This window comes from Macrosteles quadrilineatus, unplaced genomic scaffold (genome assembly GCF_028750875.1).
Source record: "Macrosteles quadrilineatus isolate MER2022 unplaced genomic scaffold, UCM_ALF_1.0 Scaffold_1__1_contigs__length_201487025, whole genome shotgun sequence".
Classification (NCBI taxonomy): Eukaryota; Metazoa; Arthropoda; class Insecta; order Hemiptera; family Cicadellidae; genus Macrosteles; species Macrosteles quadrilineatus.
This window is the reverse complement of record NW_026542594.1, coordinates 132,104,123-132,127,438: the sequence shown is the minus strand read 5'-3', so window position 1 is coordinate 132,127,438 and position 23,316 is coordinate 132,104,123. Positions and strand designations below refer to the sequence as shown.

Here is a 23,316-nt window from a genome sequence, read left to right as displayed (position 1 = left end):
CTTGGAAAAAGGCCAACTAATACGAAAACAATATCCTGTGTTGCGCGGGCCGTAGCACACAAATAGTTTTCCCGCCTCAAACAATCAAAGGCGTGTGGAACAAGGCAAAATTCTTGTCTCTTTTGTGGCGAGAGGTAGGGGCGAGCCTAACGGGTTCCATTGATGGGCTACCCGGCTACCGACCGACCTGGGGTAGCGACTAGCGAGCCAGTGGATGGTTAAAGGTTCTGCCGGTTATTTCCATCTTATTGCTGGTTCTCGAGCTTTTGAGCTCGTTGTACAGTGAAATATTACTTCCCTATTTTATATAGCCACAATCAAAGCGATTTTTACAAGAAAGAATGAAGATATAGACTCAGTGATGTGTGGTTACTTAATTAAATCATGTTCCTTGATTGTTTACCCTTTTGTAAGAGCCAATAATCAATCAACTTATATTTCTTTATTTTTCGATTTATTATCTATATCAATTCAAGAGGTAGCCCTGTACCTGGTTAACAAATATACCGATTACATTTAACGTGTTTTCTTTGAGTTACGCCCCATGGGATTCCAAAGTTTCACAATGTTTACATTTTTGAAGAATGTAGATAACAGAATGTTTAACGAAGTCAGCTTTAAATGCTGTCAATAAAGTTCTTTGATTTTGCGGTCCAAAAGGTAGAAACTATTCGAATTGTGAAACTTTTAATTTTTGCTACGAGCCTGTTAATTGGAGATTGTGACTTTCTTAATTTAAGGAAGTAAACGTATTAACATGACGTGTTTGGAGTGGGATTTGAAATATGTGACGTGTATCAAACTTTTTCTCTTCAAAATCCTCTCCGATGTAAAACACAGGTACGGCAGCTAGGTTTATTAGAATTCAAAAGTTTTTTAATTGTCCTCCAATGTTTAGAAATTATTTTTCGATCAAGTTGTTTAATGAATAAATAATTGTTTTGCCAAATTATGTTTCGAAAACAGGAACTAAAAATAGATCAGGAAATAGATATTTTAGTTCAGAAAACAAAGCCAATCAAATAGGCCTACGTACTTTTTAAATAAAAACACTGGTCAGATGGTTTTTAACTTTGCTTTTTATTTACTTCAATAAATTTCTAATAAAAATCACCACAGGTACTAATCTATATAAATAAAATTAGAGTTTTGTCTGTACATTGCTCAGAATCATCAACTTTTAGATTATTTTTACGTTTTAAACATTCAAGAATCCGAAAAAAGTTTCATCTCAATTCCGTTATTATCTCAATCATCAATTATTATCTCAATTCCGTTGTTGTCTATCTTCCGTCTGTCACGGTCCAAAGGCCATTTTACGCGGCCTTCTCCTGAAAACGAGAGTACCTATCAAGATCCTCGAATCATTTTAATGTATTCACTGGATTGGCGAAAGTGTCTTTAGCTATTAAAATATGGCCTCGCTACTTTGTAAAAAAAACTTACGGACGTTTAAAACCCAATTTTGTGCGATTTTTGTCAAGTTTTCTCACAATGTTTATCACATGAATCATCATATGAAATAGCGAACAGCTGTTCGGATCAAGATTATTTTTCTCTAGCTGTCACTGATATGTTTACATTGAATATTGTTTACAAATACCGCAATCATTTCAGATCAAGTTTCAAAAGCAAATCCAAACCAAGTTGGATTAAAACCGTTTTTCCATACATAACGGATTTAATTAATCGCAAGTGCAATAATGTGTAGGGTAACCGTAAATGAAAATAGAGCTTCTTTGTGTATAGAATTTCTATCGAGTTTTGGGTTTATAACCGGGGAAAAGACTTTGACTCAGTGTTCTATATGCCTGGGAAACTTACATTTTTTACATAAGCGTTACCAATAGCTTACATATAAGGTTTCAACTCGTTGACGGCACTTCAATGGTGGTTGTGTAAAGTGTTTAGAGACAACTGCAGTGGGTGATTGTAACAGAGGTTTACGGATTATGCTCAAATCGTATTTCTAATGTGTCTTCTCAACGCTATGTGCTGCTCGCTGGACCATACGTCCAACAGACCAATTATCCATCTCTTGGGTTCGTAGGCTTAAACAATTATTCATAAGTTGGTAGCACATATAACTCAGTGTTCCGTACGGACAGGCCAAGAGCACCTTTGATAGTGAAATTTCCAACCTGAATGTTTAATGGCGAGGTTGAGGTATAGTATTTTAACTATATATTGTTTGGTTAGTTAGGTAAGGTTAACCTAACCTAACTAACCAAACGATATATGGAATTAAACAATCGAATAATCAATATTACTAATTTAGTTGCTTGTGCCAACAGATATGGAAGTGTACCCCTCATAGATCTATTACGCATTTTTTTTACTTGAAACTGTCAGATACTGTATTTGTTTGTATATAATAGTTTGGCTAGCATATCTGAAAATATGCAAACCAATAGTTTTTCTTTATTTAGGAAGGTTTCAACTGACCACTAGAGGATCCCCGTGCGTAGAACGGGCACACAGCTAGTAATTAATATTTAATTAATACATCTTATCTTACTAATATTATAAATGTGAAAGTTTGTGTGTTTGTTTGTTTGTTTGAAGTTCAATCACGCATTAACTACTGGCACAGAAGATATACTGTTTTAAATTTATAAATAATTTGTCATATTGTGCGAATCTTGGTGATTTGAATTTGGTGATTTGCTTTTTTCTGCTGTTTAGGTGCAGTGGTAGAACATTATTATTGATATGTTAGATGTTTTATACTATATTATACCGTATATTAAAGAAACGACACGACGAGTGTCGTTGTCAATAATGTCGTCTGATTCTGACTGATGTCAGATGTTACACTGAATCGGTCACAGGGATAATAATTAGTTGTAACCTACCACTAGCTTACCTAACTAAGTTTGAGTGTTGCTATTTGCAGTGTGGGATGATTGCACTGGACAGTTTAGCTATCTATTTCAGAAAAATAAAGTTTAAAATAAATCAAATTCTAGGATCTGTTCTTAAGTTGTGGCCGTTTTGAGATGGATGCTTTCAGAGTTCAGTTTAGCCTAGCCTGAACAACTGGATTAGTAGCTTGACTTAGTGGTTCATCCATGTTTAGTTTATAAACACTAATCAATGCCTAATCTAGATTATAGGTGCCTTATTCTACTCTGTTTTAAAACTAATATACATAGGCATAAGCTTTAATTTTTGTATTAAATACTGTGTGCATCATTAAGGTAACTCCGTTAGGTTGCTTTTTATAAATAAATAATTTCATAAATCACTGATACCCTATATCATCTAAGTGTGCTCAGTACATAATGACACTCTCTCAAAAAAGTACTAATCCTAACCCAAAAAAATATAGATAGGTAGCTTTGGGCCTACAGAGGATGAGTGTTTATATTTATATCACTTATATTTATATGTCTGTGGTTAGGTTTTGGTTATGTTTGCCTTAAGATGGCTATAAGCTTAGGACTAGATATCAAATAAACTTCCAATTAACTTATAGTGCAGCCTAGCCCTAATTTGTCAGTGTCAATGAAATAGTGCAATATCAAGGACAACCAAACTTGGATATACAGCCATGTTTATACCTAAGGTTCCTTTTTGGTACTCACCAACAAGGATCAACCGTAATTATTTTCAGTCAGAAAGTGTCCTGAGTTTCCAGAAAATTGTAACTTATTACATTTTAAAAATTGAGGGTAAATTAAACGTTTCGGTTCTGGTTTTGGAGCGAGTCCAAGTTCTTGCAGTGACTAATACTTCAAAGGAAGGAAGGTGGGAAGATTTTCATACTACTAATAGCCTTCTTTGAATTCAGCGTGAAAAATACTGGGTAATTTCTATAGTTTCGGCCATTTAGGGGAACCAAACAAATTTTTAAAAACTCTTCTATCTCATCATTTCAGTAAACTATGATATTATTATTTGAATAGAAGTTAAATGTCAAGAAAAAAAATACCGCAAATTATTATTTTTGGGATAGCATTACATTGACCAAGGAATACTCTCAAAGTGTAAAGTTTCCCGAACAAAGCTTGGTCCCCAGCTACTTGTCAAACAACGCAATAATGTACGTTATTTCATAAAATTTGTACCTGAGAAATGTACAAATGGAAAATGCATTTCTCGTAAGTGTAAGCAAATCTTAAAATGATAGGATTTGTAATGATACGATCTTAAAACGAGCAATTCAGTATTCTTATTCAAAACACCAAACACCCGCCACTGGATCAAAATATGCCCGCACGGCGCAATCCGGCACGGTGGGAAGCCCCTCTCGTACAATTTAAATTACGTACATAAGCCAAAAATAAAAAAAATATGATTTAGAACATTTCACTTTTTGTATACAGAATCCACTGTTTTTAAACTAACCTGACCAAAAAATAAAATAAAGTAGTAGCCGACAAGAAAAGTTCCGTGGAAATTTGCTATGTCACGTTTTATAAAACATTAAAAATAATCAACTTTATTTGAATATTTAAAATGAAAAGTACCGGGGGACCGAGCCGTGGCTCAGTATGTATATTTCGATTGTATAAGCAATATAAAGGAAACTCGTGTTTTCTTTATAACTAATTTCGGCTTTTTTTGTTTAAGTTTCAGTGGAATTTTAATTTACTATGATGTAACTTTAAATGGACAATGCAACACATTAATTTATTTTAATCTTACACATTTCTGTTATTGTAAATAAATCATAGAAATAAAAAAAAATAAAAGTAGTATTTTTTTAAATACGTTCCTAATGAATGAATTAATATGCGATCACAGGTTAATACAGTAGCAATCAACTACACAGCATTAAAACAGCACAGTGTATGTAAGGGGTGTGATTTATTTCTTGGTACTAAATTAAGTCATTCTTCAAGTATAAGTAAAACTTCAGCATGGGCATACTCTCTAACGTACTATCATATGATGGATTAGCTGAAGGCAGATAAGTCCGATTCAAGCTTATATTGCTTACTATAAAGATTGTTGTAATACAATTAACTTTAACTAGTGGTCGTCCAGTGGTCGAAAACTCGACCAAAAATATGTAATGTACAGGTTTCAAATGATTTAGGCCTAAAACTTTTTTCCCCGTGTGAGTAACTAAGGACTTCTGGATAGTTTAAATATGATATTTATATGTTTCTTACTCAGGAACAATGCCGTTCCGGGACACTATATAAATGGACGTTAACGTGATTATAAATTTGCATTTTACATAGTCAAAATACAATACGTATTGCGCAACCGTGATATGTTAAGCCATTAACCTTGGTTTACTAATAAAAACTACACCGTATGCTTACTCAAACAAAACAAAACTTGCTTACTGTACAGCAATAAATCACGTAAAGAACAAAACAAAATGAAAATGTAGACTAGAAGACTACTGATACCGTAGTCATCCTAGGCTACTACTACATGATGTTTCAGAACAGAAGTATGGGGATAAAAATATTAAATAACTCATAAAACACCATAAAATCATAGTACTGTACTTAAGTCTTTCTGGTAATAATAACAATGATAAAAGTAAGATAAAAATGATGTAAAACACCTCTTATTATTTCTCTTTGTTCTATTCTTTCTTTGGTTTCTCTACATCCACAAGTTGTCATGGTTACTAATCACCCAACGACCCAACCACAAAATATTGTAGTGTTGTGACAGCAGACAGAAGCAGACGATTGTCAGTATGTCAGTGTCAGTGCAAGATTGTCAGTCTGTAGGTGCGAGCGTATAGGTTGACCTTGACGATACTGATCGATATTTCTCCGTTTTGCTTCCATCTTATTTTTGTTAAATGAACTGTAATATTTCAATAATTGGGAACCTACTGCACATAAAAATTACCGTAAATAGTTAAATATATCGTTCATATCGAAATATAAGACTGAAAAACACAGTTAATAAAACATTTTCTTGGGATTTTTGAGGTTATATAATATATAGGCATCATGATGATGCGACTCCAGTTAAGCGAGGTTCTACTGTATTTGCAAGTTAAAGTTACAAATAGAAAACCCATTATATGGTTTGTATTCAATGACCGATGTATTATACAAAATAAATTATAACTTATTTTGATATTAATCAGCAGCATTTATTACAGCTTGCAGCACTTATTGGTATATATAAATATCCCAGTTACTATTAGTAAAAAAAAATAAAACACAAAATTGTGTGGCCATTCAATTTTTATAAACACAGTGTTAAACATTTGACTCTGCAGAATACCGGATGGTAAAGAGTGTTTGGTTTCAAGAAAATAAAATAAAAAATAGTTTAACCTGCTTTACTATTTATTTTGAAAAATAATAGATAGGAAACCATAAGAATAGGTATGGGATTGAACTGAAATAATTGCAGGAAAACTTAAATAGTAAAGTCCACAATCTGTACATTGTTAGAGAGCGAGAGAGAGAGAGAGAGATAGAGAGAGAGATTTGATAAGGAATCTGAAAAGTAAACAAATAATCGTTTCTGGCGTTCGTTATATTGTACCCCCCTCCCCCCCCCCCCCCGTATTTGCACTCGTGACCACTTTTTGTTGCTTCCTTATCATTCATCCGTCCCAAAATATAACTCCTGTAGTTTGTTTGTAAAATTGAAATTATTATAAAAATATTTTATCTTTCGAGTGTAGTTTCATGGTTATTCTTATCAGATAGAATAATATCGTTGTCATATGTAATAGTTACTCCTTCACGTTACACAATTGCGTAAAAAACAGTTCCAGTATCTCGGACAAGATTCACGTATATTTCTCGAGATAAAGAAAATCCGTATAGTTCCCGGTCCGTGGAAACACTGTAAATACTAGGATAAAAAATATTGTATAAAGGAGAAGTTGACTAAAATTTCAACTGAAGGTAAAAAAAATCAAAATAACTTAAAATATGAGATGATGAACGGGTAGGATCAAGATTCAACCAATTATAATTAATTAATATTCGACGATCCTTATTAGAGGTGCATCATATTTATTTGGAGTATGAACATGTTTAAACATTAACACGTAGTTAATCACTATCCCAACACAAATAGTAACAAGGAGTAAACGAAGGTTACAGACCGCTGGGTTTTACCGCTACAAAGTAGGGTAGGGTGCCGTACTGGCTACACTACTCCACGATAGAACACACGATGAGACAGTCTCCGCATTGGTATTGCAGTTACGCTTATCGACACAGGCAGCAGCACCGGTTTGCTGTTTTCATACGTATAAAGTGCACGGGAAGCCATACCTGACTGGCTTATGGGAGAGCTGACTGGCTTTCGGGCGGGTGACTGCCACACCGAGTAAATTACCAGCGCACTGACTGCCAAACCGGGTGGGCACAAAAGTATATATATGTGTCCGTGAACACGATAACTTGAGTAATTTTTATCCGATTTTGATGAAATTTGGTTTGAAGGTGTAAGGCGGGATAAACTTGAATGAGTTCGCGATCCAGCATGATCGGTCCATGGGAACAGGGTTTTATGGGGGGTTTTATGGGGTAAAAATTGGTTTTTCTCACTTTTTACCCTCAAAACACAAAATTTCCCAATTTTTCTCTAAACCTTCTTAAAGAGCTTAAAAAAACAAACAATTCAGTATATCAAAGTGTTTTTGTACGGTTATTGGTTACGGATAAAACTAAAAAAATGGTAAATTTAAAATTCCCATGTTTTTCTTATGGAGAATATTGTAAAATGTTGTAGTTTGCTTGTTTATGGATATATTTTGATCAAACTTGGTAAAATTTATTTATTTTATAGTAAGCTATTAATATTTTACTAAAAACACACTACTTTATTAGTTTCCTTGTAGCAGCAAACCTAGGTACTCGTTAAACCTAATGTTATTTAAATAGATCAATTGAAAATCAATTCGGCCAAATGGAAATTCGCTTAGACGGCAGGTTTGCTGCGGCGGGGGTATTATATATATATGGATATTATATTAAGTTCGGTGAGCGTAGCGAACAAACTTCAAGCTGGAGGCGAGTTAGCGTAGGGAACGAGCTAACCTGAAGGCAAGTGAGCGCAGCGAATGAGCTCCAACCTAAAGGTGAGTGAGCGTAGCGAACGAACTTCAACCAGGACGTGATTGAGCCATGTGAACGAGCTCATCTTGAAAATTAAGAAGTTAAACGGGGCAAAGCCCGCGGGTACAGCTAGTTATAATATAATTTTAATAGGGTAGTGGTGCTAGTCTAAATATAGTTTCAACCTACAAAGTCGCACCCACCCCTTACTCCCGCCCGACTCGATTCACCGTGGCCCGCCTTTCAAGGTCATTGCCCAACTCCTCCCACCCTTCTATTATCGTCTCCTTTCTAGTAAAAGTTTCTATTCTGACTTTTTTTAACATTAAATCTATTTCTTACATAACAGTACAGAAGTCGTTGTCTACTGTAAAACGGTAACAGTACTGCAAAACATCCAAGTGGCCAGAGGCGGAACTATTGAACAGTTAGTTGTAAACTTGCCTTCATACATATAATAGCTGTAAACTATTATGGCGACGCAGCATCCCTAGTATCAGGAGACAAGCACGAGTTGACTTTCATTCGACCTCGGTAGTTATTTTCTGCTTTATGTGTGTTTGTTCCTGATGAATCGAATTGTAAAGCAAAACAGCCGATAACAACTAAACGAGATATAGATATTTCGTCATACGGCTCCTTCTTTAAGCTGCCACGAATATTTTAGGCTAGTCAAAAGTAAAACTGAAGAATGAAAATAATAAATACAAGGATAAAATTTAGTGTTGCGTTATTTTGATTACTAGTAATTAGGGATGGTCAAGTCTCGAAATTTCGGGAAATTTTCGGGAAATTTTCAATCTCGTTACACGAGACGAGATTACTTTTTGGCCGAGATTTTTATCGAGACGAGAATAAAAAAAAAAAAAAAAAATTAAAAACGCCTGCAGAAAGTCAATGCAATACCCGCAATACAGGAGCGTGTTGTAGTTGCGTTTCCTTTTCGAAGGCGTTCTTATTTAATTAATTCTTTTAATGTAAATATTACTTTAATTCTTTTAATGTAAATATTACTTTCATTATTTTAATAATATTACTTTAATAACATTTGAGAAGTTTTGTTAAGTGTAAGCAGTGTGAGGAATGTTTTATTACTATAAAAAAAGTCAAAACAAGTAACTATTTTATAAAAATTAATATTGCTTTTATTTTATGATTTATTTTATTTTAGGATAAGTTGAACTCTATCCTAACTGATATCACCATGTTTCCTAATCGTAGGCATTTTTAATAAGTTAGGCGTGATTAATAAAAACATGTTATGCTGATGTTATTTAATGAAAGATTGTAAATATTCTTGCCTATTATCATTATTTTAGTATTTAAACAGTCATCTAACATTGTTACAAAATCAGGTAAAAATTTCGAACGTGCATTTCCCGTTGTGTATGAGAAGAGAAATCTTGTCTCGAAATTTTATGAGAAATAAAAAATCTCGTCTCGTCTCGTCTCGAACTAAAAATTCAATCTCGTCCATCCCTACTAGTAATATTTAGCTCAACTGGACTTTTACGTTTTTCATATTTCTAATGTGTTGATGGCGTATTTCAATACAGTACAACCTCAATAAACCGGGGGTGGATCAACCGGGCGGCGGATTAACCCAGGTCAATAGATGCCTCTAAAATTAGCCTCACTGTCCAAAAAAATTTTATAAAATATGTATCTTTAGACTTTTGTCTTGGAATGCATTGTTAAATATTCTGCAAATTATTTATTTGCAGTAGGCTCTCACATTATTGCTTTTGAAACATAAAAGTTCATTTGACATAAATAAAATGTACGCAAGACAAAGAAGATCGATAGCTTCAAGATAAAAGTCAAGTTTTTTTTGTTTGAGTAAGATGTGATTTTAAATGTCTTAGTTTTTATTACTTACTACTGGATCAAGGTTCATGACTTAAAATTCATGATTGCGCAATAGCCTACTAATTGTATTTTGATGATGTTATATGCAAATTATCACATTAATGTCCATTTATGCAGTTTTAGACGTTTGTATGTCATGTTGGATTAACCTTGGTTTCAGTTATACGTTGTCTCCCTCCCACCCATTACCCCGGATAATCGAGGTTCTACTGAAACTGTCTTGTTTCCGATTCATTGGTTTGCAGTATTGCTCGTTACGTAGATATTAAAGTATTTTTGTTTGTTGACTCAATTATTGTTCACGGCCAAGAACCGGCGATGTGTATATGAATGTTTTGATACTGGTTGTAGTCGTAGACACTAGACAGCTCGCCCCAATATATCCAAGTGAACCGAATCCGATCCGATTATTTGGACATCCCCACATCTCTATTCTAAAATATTATCAAGAAGTGGAAAAACTGCTAAAAAAATCTGTTAAATAAACTCGTGTTAAAAATAAATTTGACCGTTTGTATATTTTCCAATTTTTTTTATACCTGAAGCAGGAACCGAGAACCGTTTTCGGCCAAGAACTGAACCAGAACCTAACTGTTAAAAATGGAACATCACTAAGTGTAATTTTTCAATTTTCAAACACTTAACTACAAAACTTACCTAACTTAGATTTTTGAAAAGTTTAAATTGTAATGTAGGTCTTCGAACTATTTAATTTTTACTGTACGAGATTATTAATCACTACTATTTTTCACTGCCCAAAAAATCTTTCAAATTTTTTTACTGTTCCAATTTAAATAAAATTAACCTAATGATTCAGTACAATTTCATAGACAGTACTTTCAACTTGAGTATTTTTACAAAGGAATAAAACAATAAGGCTTACATCGGCTTCTGTTATCAATGGTCATGTTGTCTTCACCAGGTTCAAATTCAGTGTCTGTGTCTAACTCCTCTGAACTCTGCAAACGACATCAAGCAAGCACATCATAACAACAACAACAACAGCCACAACTCTACAACAAGCTACAACAGCAGTGCTTACATTTGCTGCGTGTCTCGACTGTGTATTGCTCATCGAGTTCTACATCTTCAGGATCCAACTCCTCGTCAGTCTAATCAACATAAAATCACAGAACCACACTGATTCAAATTACAATAATAACTAATCACAGACAGCATATTTGAAATGAAAAACAATAATATCAAACATTCATAATAAAGACATTGTCCTCTTTTGATCCTCAATAACTGGTAGAATGATTTTAGATCTGCAGTTTGACAACTAAATGACTACTAGTGTGCCTGTTTCTCCGAATTCGAGCAATTGCTAAGTATTGCAGGTGTTATTTTAAAACAAATTTCAACCAAGTCTGTAAATGTTTGTAGCAAACTGTTAAATTAGCAAACTTATTAACTGTTTGCAATTAGCATAATTATGTTCTTCTTCTCACTTTTAATTTCTGACAACAGCTGGAGTTTCATAACAATGTTTGTTTTCCATGTTAAGCTTATGGAGAAATACGAAAGTTTAAAGGACTACAGGGCCTCACTCTCTAATTATTTCCCTAAAAAGAAAGTTTCCTGCACAACTTCACGTTACGCTCTTTCCAATGACACCAAAAACTTGTCAATCGGTTCAGTAGTTTCGGAGGAGTAATTGTCACAAAAAACCTGTTTGCCTATTAAATAAGTACTAGTTGCTCTGCCCGTGCTTCACTACGGGGTGAGAATGCAGAAAAGAATAATTCGGTTTTACTTTAAGATACTATAATATACTATGAGAAACAGTTACAACACACTTAGCAGGAAAAATATAAGCAAAGGCTCAATCCTGCTTATTGATTATTTAAATTAAGATCTCTTAATGTATTACAGTACTATCATTTTATATAGTGTATATCATTTAAAATATATGCAAAAGTATAATTCATTGACCACATGGCACCAAGGAACAATTCCCCTTGTAAACAAATTAAATTAAATAGCAGAACAGCATTTCTGACAACAGCTGCAGTTTCATAACAATGTTTGTTTCTCATGTTAATCTTATGGAGAAATACAAAACATTGAAGGGCCCCTAGGCCTCACTCTCTAATTATTTCCCTAAAAAGAATGTTTCCTGCACAACTTCCCGTTACGCTCTTTCCAATGACACCAAAAACATGTCAATTGGTTCAGTAGTTTCGGAGGAGTAATTGCCCCAAAAAACCTGCTTGCGTATTAAATAAGTATAGATATAGATAATAACTTTGGTTATTTCCATTTAAAAAGAATTAATTGAATATTTAAAATCACACAAAAGACTGGATTTACTGACAAATTAGAGATGAATCATACTAATATTATAAATGTGAAAGATTGTGTGTTTGTTTGTTTGAAGTTCAATCACACATTAACTACTGGTCGGATTGTGTTGAAATTTGGTATGATGATAGCCCACATTCCCGATTAACATATAGACATATTCTTACCCCAAAAATCCTTTCGAGCTCTGCCCCAGCGGCTCTAGAGTTTCCCATGTTAACCTTATGAGTATTCATATTTAAAAGGAATTAAATAATTTCGCCAGCTGTTTCAACTACACAATTTGTTTCTATGATATTCAATAGCATTAAAAGGTTATACGGTTTACCAACAGGGTGCAGCACCATTAGTTATTTATACATTTATGACAACAGCTAATTTGATTGAACCAAGCAGCAACAAAAACCTGAGTGTGAGAACTTTACTTCTTTCTATTGTTTAGGTGAAGTGGTAGAACATTATGGCTTTGGTAGATGTTCTATATACTACTAGCTGGCCCGACAGACGTCGTCCTGTCCTAATGTGGTTTTATGTCAAATGCTCGTTCATTTTCAAGATGACCTCGTTCGCATCGTTCAATCACGTTCTGGTTGAAGTTCGTTCGCTACGCTCACTCACCTTTTGATTCCAAATTAGCTGTTGTCATAAATTAAAAAAAATAATAGTGCTGCACCCTGTTGGCAAACCTATTAATTTTTTATGCTATTGAACATCACAGAATCAAATTCTTTAGTTGAACCAGCTGTTAAGATTCTTTAATTCAATTTAAATATGAATAGTGAATACTCATAAGGTTAACATGGGAAACTCCAGAGCCACTGGGGCGGAGCCCTTTTGACGGATCTGCACCAAACTTCACACAAACCATCCTTGAATAATGCTTAATAATGCCTGAAAGTTTCATTACAATCTGTCGAGCGGTTTCGGAGTGCATAAAGGATAAACAAATAAAAAACATACATTGGATTTTATATACAGGGTGTCCTGGAACTCTTTACCAATATTTTAGGGCATTGCTCCTGGGTAAGAAACATGCCTAAATATCATATTTAAATTTTCCGGAAGTCCTTAGTTACTCACACAGCCGCCATTTTGTTTTTTTCAGTTATTAATTTTTTTCTAAAGAATGGTTAAACATACGAAATGGAAACTTTGCACAAAGATTTATGACAACTAGACAAAGCTACCAAAAAATTATGAAGATTTTTCAAATTCATAGAACAAAATGGTGGCCATTTACAATTTTTGTAAAATCAACGGTTTTTGAGTTAATTAAGAAACAAAATTTTAAATTGCCGCCATTTTGTTTTATGAATTTGAAAAATCGTCATAATTTTTTTGTAGCTTTGTCTAGTTGTCATAAATGTTTGTGCAAAGTTTCCATTCCGTATGTTTAACCACTCTTTAGAAAAAAATTAATAACTGAAAAAACAAAATGGTGGCTGTGTGAGTAACTAAGGACTTCCGGACAATTTAAATATGATATTTAGGCATGTTTCTTACCCAGGAGCAATACCCTAAAATATTGGTAGAGAGTTCCGGGACACCCTGTATATAGATAGTATATTGTAGATTATAGTAAACAAAATTTTCTCAAAACGTGTCCTCTCTCATTGCAAATGCAAAGCACGAGTATTTAACTACAATAAGCATTGTATACCAACCCCATACGAAGGACGGGTACTCAGCTAGTACTTATGTAAATTAATTAATGTCCTTGTCCTATAAAGGCTATTAAGATAGATTTTTGTTTCTAAAAGCGTTGGCAGATGTGTAACTATTTTATATAACGGATGTAAAGACAATAGTTATTTGTGTAACTAGTGGTGAAAGTGGCACTTTGCTGCACACGAGAGCAATGTTTACGCACGAGCCGCAGGCGAGTGTGGAATGATCTCGAGTGCAGCAAAGGCCTTTTTCACTCGTGTTACACATTATATTTTTCCTACAGTCACTATAAAGCAAATAAATAATTAGTCTTTCAAACACTATACAACACGTTTTTAGGTTCAGCTGGCAACACAAATGGTGCCCTAGAGAAAGTAGTACCCGCGGTCCGTATCACTCCGCGATTTTTCCTCGGTAAGAAATGTGCTCCGCGTTTTGAGAATATAGTTCCGTATGTTTTTGTAATTTGAAGTGGTTTCCGCGCCTAAAAAAAATGCTTTAAAGGTATTTTCTTGTTTATTAAGATCGTAGGAATGTTTTAAAAACGTTTAAAAGAAAAGTCCAGAAAGTTCAGAAATTGCAAAATACCGAAACTATAAACACAAAATGACAGGTTAAATCGTAGTTATGATAGTCAATCAGCTGCTCATAGTATTATTATCTTTAAGTGTTGCCAACCTATTTCCAAGCGTACACGGATTACGTGCATAATAGAACCACGCTGTTTTGTGTTGTTTCGTTGGAATCCTGATGTGCGGCAAAGTATAAACCGTACGACAAAGTATAAACCGTACGGCAAAGTATAAATATGCAGCAATTAGCAGCTTTCTGTACTATAAACAGTACAAGGAAGCCAACATTGTTGGGAGACTGTAGGAAAAAATATATTTCTATTTGGTGTCTTCTTTCCATTACAAAGCACGGGTACAACAGCTAGTATATATATATGTCCGTGAACGCAATAAATCGAGTAATTTTTGTCTGATTTAGATGAAATTTGGCTTGAAGGAGTAGGGGGGGATAAACTTGAAACAGATTGCGAACCAGCAAGATCGGGTAATGGGAAAGGGGTACTTTGATGTTTTTAAATGGGTTTTATTCAAATTTTTACCCGTAAAACATGGAAATGCCTAATTTGTAATAAGACTATCTTGTGAAGCTTTAAAAACAATTAATTTTGTATATTGATGCCTTGTTGTACAATTAAAGGTTACAGAGAAAGTTAAAAAAAACTGTACATTTAAAATTCCCATGTTATTCTTATGAGGAAAATAATTATTTATTTCATACTATTGGCTACTATCACTAATTTGGTCAAAATAAGACTTTTGAACCTACCTGTAGCAGCAAACCTAAGTACTCATTAAATATAATGTTATTTAAATTAGAATAAATCTTGTTTGGAAATCTATACTTATTTAATACGCAAGCAGATTTTTTGTGACAATTACTCCTCCGAAACTACTGAACCGATTGACATGTTTTTGGTGTCATTGGAAAGAGCGTAACGTGAAGTTGTGCAGGAAACTTTTTTTATAGGGAAATAATTAGAGAGTGAGGTCCTGGGGCCCTTTAAAGTTTCGTATTTCTCCATAAGATTAACATGGGAAACAAACAATGTTATGAAACTCCAGCTGTTGTCATAAATGCTGTTCTGCTATTTAATTTGATTTGTTTACAAGGAGAATTGTTTCTTAGTGCCATGTGTCAATAAGTTATACTTTTGCATATATTTTAAATTATATACACTGTATAAAATGGGTACTGTATTACATTAAGAGATATTCATTTAAATAATCAATAAGTACGATTGAGCCTTTGCCTATATGTTTCCTGGTAAGTATAGTATCTTAAAGAAAAACCAAATTATTATTTTCTGCGTTCTCACCCCGTAGCGAAGCACGGGCAGAGCAACTAGTATTTTAGTTAATAGCCAATCAGACAAATTGAAATTCCCTTAGTTTGCAGGTTTGCTGTGGCAGGGGTATTGTTTGTGCCATCTGCAAGATTTTTTACTCAAGATTTAAAACTCTGTTAACCCGGAAAGAAGTGAGTCCGTGGCTCAGTCGGCAGCGTCACAGACTTCGTGCCCAAGGCAGCGATGTTGTGGGTTTGGATCCTGATTGCTGCCACTACTTTTTATCTGTACAGTTCACCCTTGTACAGTACCGGCTCACCCCTTGCTTTGCTGGATATGTTTCACGCACAGGGGGCAAATGCAAGGTTAAAAGAGGCCACCAACCTCTTAAAAAAAGTTACATTCCAAACATTGTGAAGGAAATTCCGCCCCACAAACTAAAAATACAATCTTGTCCATCCCTATAGCCTATATTACACAAAAACACTTTCTTCTTGATAAATAATTGAGATTATTATAACATTTTACAAAAGAATGCCGTACCTAAAGTGCATTATATACTTTACTTTTATGTAATAAAATCAATTAAGGACTAAAATATATTTATTGTGTTTTTTTCAGTTTTAAAATAATATTATACTAGTGTACCTGTTGCTCGAATTCGAGCAATTGCGAAGCATTACAGGCGACTCAAAGATTATGGAAATACTCACAATCTACACAACAGTTAGATATAATCAAAATCTTTTGTAAATATCTTATCTTTTTTCAAAAAGCTGATCTTGTTTTTTTAGCGTTTTCTACAAATTTTTCCCTCTCATAGCCGCATTGGGTTGTCTATGATAACGATTATAAATGAAAAAAAAAAACATTATTTCTATTTCTTCTACTTGGTTGTGTAATATGACTTTTTCTATGTTTCCATTGTTTGCAAATCGGTTATTTCAATGATTTCTCAAGAAATGTAGAACAGTGTTAATTCAGTTTTATTTTTAGCCTCTATATCAAATTGTCCAGGATTTCTCGCTCTTTACCATTCTAATAATTACACCAACCCAAGTTTCGTCTACAGATGTAATATGCCAACGAATATCACCTACGTACAATCTCCAAGAAGTGGTAAAAAAGGCAGAAACCAACCCATACAATAGATATAAGTTAACTCCAAAAGAAATAATTTCAACAGTTACTGTGATATTAGGATTTTCCACTGATTTGTTAATAGAACATTATATTGCAAAACATGACACGATGCAGAAGAGAATCCATTTTAAAATCAGAAAAACCCATTGCAAATACTGTACTTCATTTTGACAAATTCAATAAATCACAATTTAAATATTAACAGCTGTTCCATTAAAAAGTAGTGTAGAATTATGCATATGGTCGTAATGTAAACAAATCTGAAGAGGCAACTTTAAAGGCTTCTGGGGCAGAGCCCCAAGGGAATTTACCTCGTTCCTCTTTTGATGGCCCATCTACAAACCAAGACCTTTCTTTAGAGACCCCTACCAAGTTTCTACGCCCAGCCGATCTCTCAAATTAGCAGTGACAAAAACCCCGTTTTCCTCCATAAGAATAACATGGGATGGGAATTCAAAGGCCACTGGGGCAGAGCCCCAAGGGAATTCACCATGTTTCTCTTTTGATGGCTCATCTCCAGACCAAGACCTTTCTTTAGACACCTCTACCGAGTTTCTATGCCCAGCCGTTCTCTCAAAATAGCTGTGACAAAGAAAAACAGTTTCAAATTAATATATAGATGTGATATACTGTTTGCATTGTGGGCATATTATAATGTTACAGCTTAAGATTTCCAATAATTTCCAAACAAGTTCCTTTGTCCAGATCTTACAACAAGCTGAATTGTGTTTAGTTGGTCTCACCCTGTTCATGAGGACTGCACGTCGTATCTCTCTCACCCCGTCATACACAAGCCTGGAGGCATCAATGAACTCGTTCTCATCTACATCTTTGGGAGGGCTTGATGAGATAGCATCCACTGCCACTTCAACACGTTGGGCAAAGTTTGGCATCACTGTAAAATGCAAATAAAATTTCAAAACATCTCGATCTTCTCAACTTCATGCTTTATTTCTAATTAATAGTCCTGGCCAAAGAAACCGTTGGTCTTGGTCAATGAGTCTTGGTAAAAAGGCCTGTACAAGACATCTGACTGCAATGTATACTATATCCTTTACTCACTATCAGATTAAAATATGCAAGAAGATAATATGTTATGCGTTGCTACCTCAATGTAACATTATGGTAATGTACCTTGGTCCCGCAGCACCTTGATAGCCTCCAGCACCCGCATGGTGTACATGCCAGGCTCATAGTTGTCCATCTCCGCAGTGACGACGTTGGCCACCCTAGCGCTACGGCCACGGATGGCCCCAGCCGTGCGGTCCAGAGTGTCTCCATCTCCCTCCTGCAGTGCCAACACGCACTTGTTCACATCTTCCAGGATATGGTTCTCTGGAAAACAACAAGGTGAGTCCATAATATTTATCTGAGAGAATTATCAAGCATAAAAAAATAGCTCCGAATATTTGGTTTAGAGCTTACAAAAGTCTATTTAATTCTAGACAGACAATGTTATTTTAAAGATCTCATATGGCTGCCCAAATACAACAGAGATTGAAAATCCAGTAATCACTAATCAGCTGGCCGATACCAACTGATGAATATTAATTCTTTGGGTGATTACAGGTAAAAAGATTATGCCTAATAACTAATCAGGTAAAATTATTTATTACAGTTCTAGCTTAGTTAAATTAGATATCTGTCTTATGTATTTTTAGAAAAAATGAACAGTTAATTATGTTGGGCTATTGGTATTCAAAGGTCTGTAAAGGTCTGAGAGAGGCCATCAGAAAATAATATAAACAATGGTGGGAATGAATATGTCGGATGCAAAACGATAGCTAATTTATAGTAAAATTTATATTTTGTTGAATTATGGAAAAATTAATGTGTGTATGTTACCGGAGACAGCCAGGAAGTCGTCGATGGTGGTGATGTCGTCGACCGCTTCTGTGAGGATGCGGACCTGGTTCTCCCAAGCGTCACGGAACACATCCATGTTCTCCTGCACTACCTTGACACGAGGACGAGCTGCGAGGATACGAGCAGCATTGATCACCTGAGGACACAGAGCATCGATCTGACCTGCAGCATAGCGAACCATCTTCACACCGTCCTCGTTGTTGGACATGCTACAAGCCAGGTTGGCCACCTGTAAAAAACAAAATAAACTTGTAACTGAGTAAACTTCAGTCTCTTTTTTAAGTGACTACAGGTCTTTAAAATTGCTAAATAAAACGAGGAAGTGCCTTTTTATCGTAATCAACAGCTTTAGTTTAGGTTGATGCAACACATACAGATGTGACGTCATTTGAATAAGATTATGATTCTGTATGACAATTGTATTTTTATATTATTTTACCTACATACCTATATTTTTGTTGTAACATGATCTAATGTTACAAAAATGTCCCTAGATATAGAGATTACTGGGCAGTGCTGGATCCCTTAACACTGTGACTTTGACTTAGTTTAAGGTATTAGGTGCCCAGAGATGATATTTACAATCTTAGACCAGCTGAGAAGCAAACTACAGAAGAGCTGGAACCAACTGGATAACCGTTACAGATACAGGTACCAGAAACTCTACAATACTCTACCATAACTCTAGGTTATCATCACTGAACTCACTTCAACAAGTTTGTTAGCATGTTCGGTGAAGACCACAGCATATTCTTCTACTTCCTTTTCATTACCAGCTCGGGCAGCTTCAATCAATACCAACAGTGGAACACTTGTCTCCAGGAAGCTGGAAGAAGAAGTTAGAGGTTATCCACAGTACAGTAGAACCTCGATTGACCGGGGGCGGATCAACCGGGCAGCAGATAAACAGTGGTCAATAGATGCCTCTAAAATTAGGTTAAATAACCTCATTGTCCAAGAAAATGTTATAAAATATGTTACTTTAGACTAATGTGTTGGAATGCATTGTATATTTAACTATTCTGTCAATAATTTATTTGCAGTAGGATCTCACATTATTGCTTTTTCTTGGAACATCACAGTTCAAATGAAAAATAAATGGAAGCAAAACAAAGAAATATCGATGGATAGATTCAAGGTCAAGCTATCGGTTTGGTGCTTGCATTGCCAATCGTATCCTCATACATCTGTCTGATGTGCGCTTGCTATGTCACAACAGTTTGTGATTGGGCAATGAGTAACCATGACAACTTTAGTAGCCTGTGATTGGGTGATTAGTAGCCATGGCAGCTTTTGTAGCCTTTGGTTGGGTGGTTAGTAACCATGACAAATTTGTTGAATGTATGTATGAAGAGATACCCAGGAAAGAATAGAAGAACAAAGAGGAAGAATAAGCAATGTTTTTTGTCATTGTTATCTTTATCTAATTTCACGACTGTTATTATTATCGTTAAGTACCTACTATGGTTTTATACTATTTTACAAGTTATGTTTGATCGACATTCTTCTGTCCTGAAACAGCATTGTAGCATTAGCCTATGACTAGCAGGAGGTATTAGAATTTCTATTAATCTGTTATTTGCGTAATTTATTGCTACACAGTGTTAGGAATTTTGATTGTTTCAGTAAAAGTTTGAGCAAGCTGTGGTTTTAAACATTACAGTTTTTATTACTGAACCGCGAAACATCTGGTTACTGCTCAAGCACCTGCCAGTCTGTCTAAAAAGAAGGCGGATATATCTGTCACCTGTCCGGGAAGGGTTAACCGTGGTTTCAGTATTCCGTGGTCTCCTTCCACCCATTACCCCGGGATAATCAAGGTTCTACTGTGCAACTAAATTAGCTAAATGACTTTAAACAAAATCATAAATAACATATTTTTTTTGTTTGACATACTACTGTACAACATGGTAACATGAGAACTTAAACTAAACTCTCGCAACTCTTAATTCACTTGACATCTTTACTTCATAAACCTTTTTAAAACAAAATTACCATCATCAGTTTGGGGGATAATCTTTAAATAACATCAAAGAAATAAAACAAGTAAATTTAAAAAAAATCTACAACATTTTAATTTTAATTGAAAAGCTAGGCAAAATTGGAGTTGTAGGAAAAGAGCAATTGTGGTTTTCTTCCTATTTAACTAATAGATATCAGAGAACTAAAATCAGCAAAAATGGTCAACAAGTAAATTCATCTTGGGATAAAGTGCAATGTGGTTTGCCACAGGCAGGGGTCAGTATTGGGTCCCTCTTTGTTTTTGATCTATGTAAATGATCTGCCAAATATAACAAAGATGGAACTTTTTCAATATGTAGGGATGACACAATGCTTTTGTGTAGAGGACCCACTATTGACTTCCTGCAGACTAGCATAGACAAAGAATTCTCTGCTCTAGGTAACTGGTTGTGGGCAAATGGTCTGGCCCTAAATGTGGAAAAAACACAAATTATAAACTTTTCGGCTAACTACAGGGAAGATGATTCAAATCATATTATCCTTTCAAATCATCAATTATCTCCACAACAAAATGTAAAAATCCTCGGATTAATTTTGAATAATAATCTTAAATGGGCATCTCAAATTGAAAATGTAAGTAAAAAATTAGACCCTTGCATTTTTTCAATAAGAATAATCTCACAAGTAACGAATCTAGAAACCCAGCTAATAATATATCAAATCAAATCAAATGCATATTTCTCATCATTAATGACATACGGTATCTTGATCTGGGGGTAACTCTCCTTATTCAACAAATATTTTTAAATTACAAAAAAAAGTAATACGAATTATTGGCAAAGTTCCCCCTAGAACCCCTAGTAAAAACTGTTTCAAAACTTTCAAGTTCTAACTTTTTATGATCACTATATTTTGGAAATAGCATGCTGGGTCCAAAGAAACCTCTCCACTTTTATGGAGACCCAAACTCAAAATTACAATACAAGAAAAAAGAATATTATCAAACCTGAAGCTCATAATTTACAAATACTCGAGTTATCACCACAACACATTGGTCCAACAATCTTAAATAACTTACCAACAAGTTTAATTACTCTAGGAAATCCCTCTAAGTTTAGACTTTCTTTAAAAGAATCTTTTTTTTCATTGGCAGATTATTTTGAGGACTGCTGGAATTAGGTATAAATAAACCTTCCCACTCCTTCTAGCTCAATTTTTTTGTCATGTAAAAATTTTGTGTTTTGGGAAGATTTGGTTGATTTTGTGTAAATACAGATGTATTAGTTTTAAGTCTTTATTTAACCATTGACAATATGTCATGTTACTATAATGATCTGACATGTAACTCAATAAATAAATAAATAATTAATACTTAATACTTTAATACTTTTCAATGAAATGGCGACCATACAAAGTAGGTATTTTAAGCCAAGTATGAATGGAGATGAGTGTAGGATGAGTGGCGCGATCTTGTAGTCTTGTTAGTGACTAAGCAGACATATTCCTAAGACACAGCTGTTAATTAATAGCCCATACAGCTAATGACAACTAAGGGACCTACAGTTTATGGTGGAATCCGAATAATGACAAATTTTCAACTACTGTAAGTATCAAGGAAGTTTTGAGATCATCAGACCATCCCTATTTCAAAGTGATATAAAGGGTGCGCCAAAAAAACCTGACGGTTTCTGTTTTGTAATAAGTCAGCTGTTATACTAGCTAGAGACCTCATTGTTGTAGTGAACGATTGCTTATGTTATGCCATTTTTAGGTTATGTTTGGTGAAACATCACTTCGTCGAAAGAAAGTTACTGTCTAGTGTGGTGTGGTACTGTTTGGAGTCATCGGACCATATGTTTTTGAGGACGAAAGTGGAAACACCCCCCTGTCACTGTAAACTCGGAACGCTAAGTGGAAATACTGATGGGGTTTTTGATTCCACAACTGCGAATGTTAGGAGGGAAAGACATGACCAACACATAGTTTCAACAGGACGGCGCACCTTGTCATACAGCCAATTATTCAATGACAGTTTTGCGTGAACTCTTTCCCGATATAGTGATCTCTTGGTTTGGTGATGAGCTGTGGTCAGCTCGATCCCCAGACTTAATTCCTGACGTGACTTAAGTGTGACTCTTGGCTATGGGGATACTTAAAAAGCAAAGTGTTTGTTTCGAAATTTCGAACCATCCCTGAACTCAAGCACTGCATCAGGGAAGAAATTTCTTTTATTCATCAGGCGAAGCTGACTGCAAATATGAAAAAAATAGGAAGCCTGCGTTTAGGGGAAGTTCATCACCTAAGTGTTATTATAAAAATATAATTTTTCATAAATGTAAATGGCACAGTATTGAGTACAATATAACATTATTTAGTACATAAAATTGTATTTTGTTCTTAAGTTATTTAGTATTAAAAACCGTCAGGTTATTTTGGCGCACCCTGTATTATACTGACCTGTCAGAGACATGGTCAACTACAGCCTTGCGCAGTTGACGACGCAGATCTCTAGTCTTGCGGCACATATGGTCAATGGCTCGCTCCAAACCTTCACTGGTCTCCTTCACACTCATCTACACAGAACACCGGCATAGTTCACTACAAGCATGTAAAATGATTGACAACTTTTATGACAAGCTAAAA

At 34.8% G+C, this 23,316-nt stretch overlaps 1 protein-coding gene across 2 annotated transcripts in view; it reads right to left on the bottom strand.

Annotated features, from left to right (window-relative positions):
• The window catches only part of LOC128985142 (catenin alpha), a 129,158-nt gene that overhangs the window by 24,629 nt on the left and 81,213 nt on the right, over window positions 1-23,316 (bottom strand). Inside the window, exons 8-13 of one of the 2 annotated variants that reach the window (XM_054404531.1) lie at window positions 23,131-23,246; window positions 19,420-19,537; window positions 18,691-18,940; window positions 17,980-18,180; window positions 17,589-17,740; window positions 10,915-10,984 (exon numbers count right to left, since the gene is read on the bottom strand). In XM_054404531.1, the coding sequence (XP_054260506.1) occupies window positions 10,915-10,984; window positions 17,589-17,740; window positions 17,980-18,180; window positions 18,691-18,940; window positions 19,420-19,537; window positions 23,131-23,246 (907 nt within the window). Of the gene's footprint in view, window positions 1-10,755; window positions 10,832-10,914; window positions 10,985-17,588; window positions 17,741-17,979; window positions 18,181-18,690; window positions 18,941-19,419; window positions 19,538-23,130; window positions 23,247-23,316 lie in introns of both variants that reach the window. The other variant, XM_054404526.1, reaches the window with a different exon arrangement.